Raw genomic sequence first — 7,991 nt, 5'->3', positions numbered from 1 at the left:
TTGCAGCTCCTCGAAGTTGCTCTGCAGCCGCAGCCTCGGACTGACTGGGACAAAATGGCTGAACGGCGAGGAAGGTCAAGGCAGCCAGCCCACCTGACCCGGAAGTACCGCCCCTCGCTTTCACCTTCCGGATGCAAATCTGCCTTTCGCGAGGTGGGGGTGGTTACTTGTTTTTTTTTTTTTAGGTATTACTTTCGGATGTAAATTTCAAAAGGAATGATTAGACCTTGCCAGCGTCCGCGCGGGCATTGCTGACACATTTACTATGGTCTTTCCAGTTGACCTTGTGACTGCCCGGGGCGACCACGTGGGTAGCGGAACCAGTGGTGAAGCGGTTCCCTGGCCAGATTCCGGAAACAGGTGGTGCTGACCCCCGTCCGAGGGCGCGGCGGGCAGGCTGACCGTGAGGCGGGTTGGAGGTGTCAGGTCGGAGGCTGTCGCTACGAAACCGTTTTCTGCAGAAAGAGGTGATTCTCAGATCAGTGGGGCCCCACTCCAGACCCTCTGTGTCAAACATGTTGGGCTCTGAATTTTGACAAGCACCCTGTGGACGACAGAGGGGCCACATACTAAACTTGACAAGCTCAGGGGAGGCCTGTGTGCGTGTGGTTTTAATGTGGAAATATGTAAAATAACGTGTGTCTAATTTACAGGGTTCCTATAACAATGAAGAAAAATAATAAATCTTATAGAAAAGTATACATTGCAGTAGCAGTATCAAGAATCACTCACAGTGTTAACCACAATCACGGAGGGAGGAGAGAACTTGACATGGAAGAGTGGCAGCGCTAGCAGTTGAATGCTGTCAACAATTTTATTTTTATCTTATTTATTTTTTAATCCTCACCCAGGGACATATTTTCATTGATTTTTATAGAGGGTGGGGGGAGAGAAACATCGATTGGCTGCCTTTCGTATGTGCCCCACCGGCCCGGGAACTGGTATATGCCCTGACCCGAATGGAACCTGCCATCTTCTGGTGCAAGGAAGGACGCTCCAAACAACTGAGCCACACCGGCCAGGAATGTCAGCTATTTATTTTAAAAGTCTCCAGCACATTTAGCTCTTTGGTAATGGAGATTAACGGGTAAAACCAAGGTTGCTGCAGTTTATAATGCCGGGTTAAAATTAAAAGTTTAAGCTAGTGCCCACAAACATCTGCTATCCAAAAAACAAGTTTCAGGTATTTTTTTTAAGACAAGCAATCAAGTTAGTAATCAAAATGTAAGAAAACACAGCGTGGCTCTATGCGATTCTATTCTCGTCCTGTAGATTATACCATGGAGGGCGGAGGGCGAGGCGAGGTGGCCAGCAGGGAGAGGCTTGCAGTGCTGGAGCCCGGCAGCAGCCTGGAGTCCTGGTGAAAACTACAACTCCCAGAAGTCCCGGGCCCTAAGGGGCCGGACCCACGGCGTGTGGGCGGGGCCTTCAGAGCGAGCTCGGCAATTCTCCCGCGAGGATCTGCTCCAGAAGTGGCGGGAGCGGCCGTTATGGAAGCGCCGGAGGAGAAAGAGGCGCAGGTGATGGGGCGGGAGCGGGCCTTTGCTGCGTCCTAGAAGCGGAGTCTTTGACACACCCGCCCGCCGGGCGGATCTCCTGCCAGGTTTACTTACCTAGTCCGGGGGCCCATCTTCAGTCCCGCCTTCATGCTCTTTGATTCCCCTTTCTACTTGGGCCGCCCTGGAAAGGGCCTTTCCCTTCCCTCCCCTGCTTAGTCTTGGGCTTGAAGGGGAGGTGAGGAGCCCCCGGGTACAAAATCCCTCCCAGCAGACTGAAGTGGGACTTCTTTTTAAAAAAATATATATTTTTATTGATTGTAGAAAATAAGGGAGAGAGATAGAAACATCAATGATGAGAGAATGGATCGGCTGCCTTCTGCACGCCCCCCACTGGGGATCGAGCCTGCAACCCGGGCATGTGCCCCCGACTGGAATCGAACCCGCGTCCCTTCAGTCCACAGGCCTACGCTCTACCCACTGAGCCAAACCAGCTGGGGCAAAATGGGATTTCGATTTCTGAAGGGGGATGCAAGAATGTAGCCTTGAGAGTAGCTTATCTTGTCCCATAGTTTGAACCGAGGAGCTGTTTGAATCAGAGGAGCCAACAGTCTTGGGGTTTAATCACCAGGTACTTCTCATAAACCGTGGAAGGCCATTGCAAAGAAAAGGAAAGGTCTTTTTTTGTCCTTACACACTCCTGGCCTGCCTCCGTGTCCCACATCCCAGCCCTACGAGCCTCTGTGCGGCTTGTGTATTGTGGACAACTCTTTTTTTCAGAGTTCGCATGGATACGAATGCTTTAGTTAGCACATGCATATTGGTCTTTTAAATTATTTGAGTGATGCCAATTATTAGCCTATATGCCGCTTTTGTTCCTTTGGGAAAGGACGGATTGTTTTCTGGTAATTTTGTTCCTTGTGGTTCCTCACTTATTTCCTGACATCTGGTATGTATCTTCTTAAAGACAAGTTAGGATGTGAAGTAAGCAGGACTTCAGAATATTCATAGAAAGCACTTTGTTGGCTTCTGATCGCTTATTTGTAATACTTGCTTTGTGCCATTACAAACAAGACTTAAAGTATTTGTCTTCCTTTTCATGATTAGGTTGCTGCGTGGTTGAAAAAGATATTTGGAGATCATCCTATTCTACAATATGAGGTCAATGCCCGGACCACAGAAATTTTACATCACCTTTCAGAACGCAACAGGGTCCGGGACAGGGGTGGCCACCTGGTAATAGAGGACTTGAAGCAGAAAGCAAGTGAATATGAATCAGAAGGTGAGATTAATTGCAGAGTTTTTGAATGAGATAACCAGAAGTAACCAAATTTTATAAAGGGTGTCCCAAAATTCACGCAAGATTTGAATTTTACACCATTTGTGCCGTAAAGTGTTGCCAACGGAAAAAAAAGATAGCGTGACAGCTGACAGTTCAGGGTTATTAAAAATGGAGCGCTACACGAAAGAACAACACGTTTTCATTGTTGAGCAATATTGTAAAAATAATGAAGGTTTGGCAGCTACAGTTCGCAATTTTCGTGCAAAATATGGTTGGAATAGTGATTTAACTTCATCAACTGTGAAGAGATTAATTAAAAAATTTAGGGAGACTGGATCAATTAGTGATCTTAAACACTCTGGCCGTCCTTCAACAAGTCGTTCAACACAAAACATCCAAGCAGTTCTTTTCTATGTACAATATCATGTCATCTGTGAGTAATGACAGTTTTACTTCCTCCTTTCCAATTTGGATGCCTTTTATTTTTTTCTTCTTGTCTGACCGCTGTGGCTAGGACTTCCAGTACTATGTTGAATAAGAGTAGTGAAAGTGGATATTCCTGTCTTGCTCCTGATCTTAAGGGAAGTGCTTTTAGTTTTTGCACATTGAGTATGATGTTGGCTATAGTTGTCATATATGGCCTTTACTATGTTGAGCTATATTACCTCTTTTCACTTTGCTGAAAGTTTTTATCAAAAATGTGTGCTGGATTTTGTCTAATGCTTTCTCTGCATCTATTTTACTTAGTGTTCTTTTTCTTTTTTAAAATATATTTCATTGATTTTTTTATGGAGAGGAAGGGAGAGGGTTAGAGAGTTAGAAACATCGATGAGAGAGAAACATCGACCAGCTGCCTCCTGCACACCCCCTACTGGGGATGTGCACGCAACCAAGGTACATGCCCTTGACCAGAATCGAACCTGGGACCTTTCAGTCCACAGGCCGACGCTCTATCCACTGAGCCAAATCGGTTAGGGCACAAAGTGTACAAGAGTAATTTAGTGTAGAAAAGTTTTTAGGGTTTTCTTGTTTGTTTTTAGAGAGGAAGGGAGAGGGAGAGAGAAAGAAACATCTGTGTGAGAGAGAAACATCGATTGGTTGTCTCCCATACATACCGCGACTGGGGATGGAACCCACAACCTGGGCATGTGCCCTGACCGGGAATTAAACCCAAGACTTCAGTGTATGGGAGGATGCTCCACACTGGCCGGGGCTGATATACCATATACATGAAATGTTCATAATAGACAAATGAGTAGAGACAAAATGCATATTAGTGGTTGCTAGGGCTTCATGGGTTGGGAATTGGAAAATGATTACTAAGAAGTGGGGTTTCTTTTTGGGGTGATGAAAATGTTCTGAAATTGATTGTATTGATGGGTATGCCACTCTTAATATACTAAAAGCCATTGAATTACAGGTATGTATACTTTAGGTGGGTGAATTGTATGATATGTGAAAGATTCAGTTAAACTGTTAAAAATTTAAAATGAAACAAAACAAACATCTTAATCATCATAGAATTATTTTATCTTTTCAGCCAAGCATCTTCAAGACCTTCTCATGGAGAGTGTGAATTTTTCCCCTGCCAATCTCTCTAGCACTGGTTCTAGGTATCTGAATGCTTTGGTTGACAGTGCAGTGGCCCTTGAAATAAAGGATACCTCAGTACCCAGGTAACTTTTATGATAGTTTTAATTTCTGTAATCATATATGTTATAAGGTCTTGACCTAAAAGACTGTTTCTCAGTGTAATTCTGTGTGGGAAATGGACAATAAGTGCCAAAACACTGAATTTAATGAACTCTATCTTTGTTAGTGAGTATGTATGATTACTTCAGGTAAACTTGGTATTGGTTAAATTTTAGTGTTTTCTCCTTCCAGGATCAGGTTTTTGAAGTTTGATTCTCATGTATATTTGGAAAGGTATTGGGTATCGCTTACATTATTCCCTGTAAGTATACAATGAGAAAAGTCGTAGGCTACATCATCTGGTTCAGCATCCTGAATTTTGGTTATGTTCCTACCTTACGGGGTAGAGTAGTTTAAGGACCTTTATTCTTTGTTACAGGCATTTCACCTGTATAATGACATTATTCTTCCATTAACGCTAAGAGGAAACTGAAGTTCAGGAGGGGCGTTAAAGAACATCTCTGAGCTAGTAAATGGCAGAGTTGAGGTTCAAACCCTGTCTGACTCCAAAGTCTATATGAATATCACTGGTGGCCATATCTTAGCTAGGACGACAACTATAACTTACAGAGAACTATGCAGCTATTCTTCATTGTCAATGTAAGGGCTTGGAATTTATATATATGCTCAAGAGTAGTGTTTCAGGAATAAAAACATGTATATTGTATGGCAGCAGACATCTAGACTTAAGTCAGTTTAGCAGACGCTAAATACTGGTTATATGCCATATACATAGCACTGGAGAAGCGATGAATAAGATAGTAATTGCAGTCATGGTCAAATAAGGGAGGAGCATGTAAGAGTATAACACAGAGTGTGACAGCTGTAACCTAACAAGAGCGTGCAAGCTGTAGCTTGGGCGCAGAGAAAAGGGTGGTGAATTCCAGGATGGGAGTCCATCTTATTTGCGTTTTTAAAGACAAGGAAATTTGCCAGGTGAAGAAGGACTTTGCAGGCAATGAGAACAGCAGGTACAAAATCCATAGAGTTACGAAACAGCATGGTTATGGAAGAATCTACATAGAGAGCAAATCATTGTTAGAAATGAGGAATAATTGCAATTATTGTCCTTGATGTCCATTTATGTGACCAGATTCTTTTTTTTTTTTTTAGTTTTCTCTCTGCAGTGAATGATTTGACCTCTGATCTTTTTCGTGCCAAATCCAAAAATGAAGAACTCAAGCTTGAATTGGCAAAACTTGAAAAAAAATTAACTGCAAGTTTAGTATTAGAAAAATGTCTACGAGAGTAAGTAACTGAATTGGAAATGGTGACAATTTTTATTAAAAGGCAATAATAGGACTTTATCATACTTAGTTTTTAAGAAATGGGGTCCATAAAATGTTTTTTAAAGTAGAAAATGACTTGAATGGAGGTTGGGTATAGACTTTCACCTTTTACTTTATGTAATTTTTTCTTCTTTTTGCAAATAACCTGGGTTTGTTCATTTTTTAAATGTATGTGAATTTTCTTTTTTTTTTTTCTTATACACTACAAGGCAACTTAAAGTGCATTATAATTTGTTGCTCTTTTTTTATTATTTTTTACGCTAGTGCTCTACTATCTCTCTTGATGCTCTGGGTCTTTTTTTAGGTCCCTGTTATCCCAGAGATTAGATGCTACGGATCAGAAATATGTATATGCATACATAATTTGGCAGTGTGTAAATTTATTCAATAAATATTGACTGTGCATATGCAAGGCACTGTGTTATGTCACATGCAGGAGAGAGGCTTTTTGGGATCTCCATAATTCAAATTGGCTTTAGAGTATTTTTTTAAATATATTTGTATTGATTTCAGAGAGGAAAAGAGAGGGAGAGAGAGAGATAGAAACATCAATGATGAGAGAGAATCATTGATCATTGATCCCCACTGGGGATCAAGCCCGCAACCCAGGCAACGAGCCCTGAACCCGGGAACCGAACCGTGAATCCTGGTTCATAGGTCAATGCTCAACCACTGAGCCACGCCAGCTGGGCAGCTTTATGGTATTTTTAGTCACTTTTTTAAGCAGCAGATTTACTTTAAGAATAATTGGCATAAATTAACATTAAAAATATTTCATGTTTCTTGAGAAAAACCCCAGATAACAACATGGAGGGAAGGATGACCTAAAAGAATGCCTGTTAATTAGTCTGGGATATAAATTTTATGGTAGAAAATTCATCAACTATGTTATCTATTGTCTAATTCAGAGTTGAATCCAAAAAGTAATTGAGCTTTTCTTTTTAATAATAATTTCACTAAGGAGAAAAAAATGTTTCAATTTTACTTTTTAAAGCGATCTCAAGAAGGCAGAGTTGCAGCTGTCTACGGAAAGGGCCAAAGTTAACAGTCGCCTTCAGAACATGGACTTCCTAAAAGCAAAGTCAGAAGAATCCAGATTTGGAATCAGAGCTTTAGAGGTATGTATGAAGGACTGAATAATGTTAGGTCTCTTTTTGACCTTCATTTCACAACGAGGCAGCATTACCAATCCCTTTTTTACAGACAAGGGAACTACAGAGAAGACCGGTAACTGCCCAAGGTTTCATAGCTGCTTAGCAGTAGATCCAGAATCCCTTACAGGCAGCCAGGCCCCGAAGCTCAGAATCTTAAGAAGCACTGTGCCCATCCTATCACAAATCTGTGGCTCTGGAAAGATTGACATGCAACAAAAAAGTGTTTAAATGCATGTTTCATCTGTGATTTGTAGCTTATCTTTACTGGATTACTAGGTGTATCAGTTAATAATTCGAATTTTGTAATCAAAGAAAACACGATAATTTCAAGAGAAACATCAAAAGTGCTTTATTCAAAGTAATATCCATCGCTAGCTACACATTTCCCCCATCTTTCAGGTAATTTGTGGATACCGTCCCAATAGAACTTTTCTTGTTTTGAGGCAAACAATTCAGAGACCCAATTTTCCACTTCTTTGTACGTTTTGAAGTGCTGCTCAGAAAGTACTTGTGCCATCGATCGGAACAAGTGGTCATCTGAAGGAGCAAGGTCTGGTGAATATAGTGGGTGGGTTAATACCTCCCAGGCAAGATCTTTTAATGTGTCTTTAACTGCTTTTGAAGTAGGTGATGGTGCATCATCATGAAGCAAAATTACTTTGCCATGTCTTCTGGCCCATTCTGGTCATTTCACGATCAAAGGGTGGTTCAAATTGATTATTTGTTGTCAGTATCAATCAGTATTAATGGTTTCACCTGGTTTTAGAAGCTCATAATACACCACAACGCAGAGCATTGTCTTCTTTCCAAAGCGATTTGGCCTTGCAGTCGATGTTGATGGTTGACCTGGATCAATCCATGATTTTGTGCAGTTTGGATTCTCAAAATAAATCCACTTTTCATCACCAGTCACAATTCGATGCAAAGAAGAGTTTCTTTCGTGCTGCTGGAGCAACATTTTACTGATGACTTTTCGGTTTTTCATTTGTCTTTCATTCAGTTGATGTGGCACCCATTTTCCTTCCTTTAAAATCTTTGCCATTGCTTGTAAACGATCAGAAATTGTTTGCTGAGCAAC

At 41.5% G+C, this 7,991-nt stretch overlaps 1 protein-coding gene across 1 annotated transcript in view; it reads left to right on the top strand.

Moving 5' to 3' along the window:
• Nucleotides 1–7,991, top strand: part of HAUS1 (HAUS augmin-like complex, subunit 1) — an 11,932-nt gene continuing 3,941 nt past the window's right edge. The window contains exons 1-6 of the mRNA XM_005865748.2: nt 1–467; nt 1,273–1,520; nt 2,604–2,778; nt 4,319–4,454; nt 5,584–5,718; nt 6,754–6,877. Coding sequence (XP_005865810.1) covers nt 1,491–1,520; nt 2,604–2,778; nt 4,319–4,454; nt 5,584–5,718; nt 6,754–6,877 — 600 coding nt within the window. The 5' untranslated portion in view covers nt 1–467; nt 1,273–1,490. The remainder of the gene's footprint in view (nt 468–1,272; nt 1,521–2,603; nt 2,779–4,318; nt 4,455–5,583; nt 5,719–6,753; nt 6,878–7,991) is intronic.

Source organism: Myotis brandtii, unplaced genomic scaffold, assembly GCF_000412655.1.
Source record: "Myotis brandtii unplaced genomic scaffold, ASM41265v1 scaffold212, whole genome shotgun sequence".
Lineage (NCBI taxonomy): Eukaryota > Metazoa > Chordata > Mammalia > Chiroptera > Vespertilionidae > Myotis > Myotis brandtii.
The sequence above is the reverse complement of the archived record's forward strand: the minus strand, read 5'-3'. Positions and strand labels throughout refer to the sequence as shown.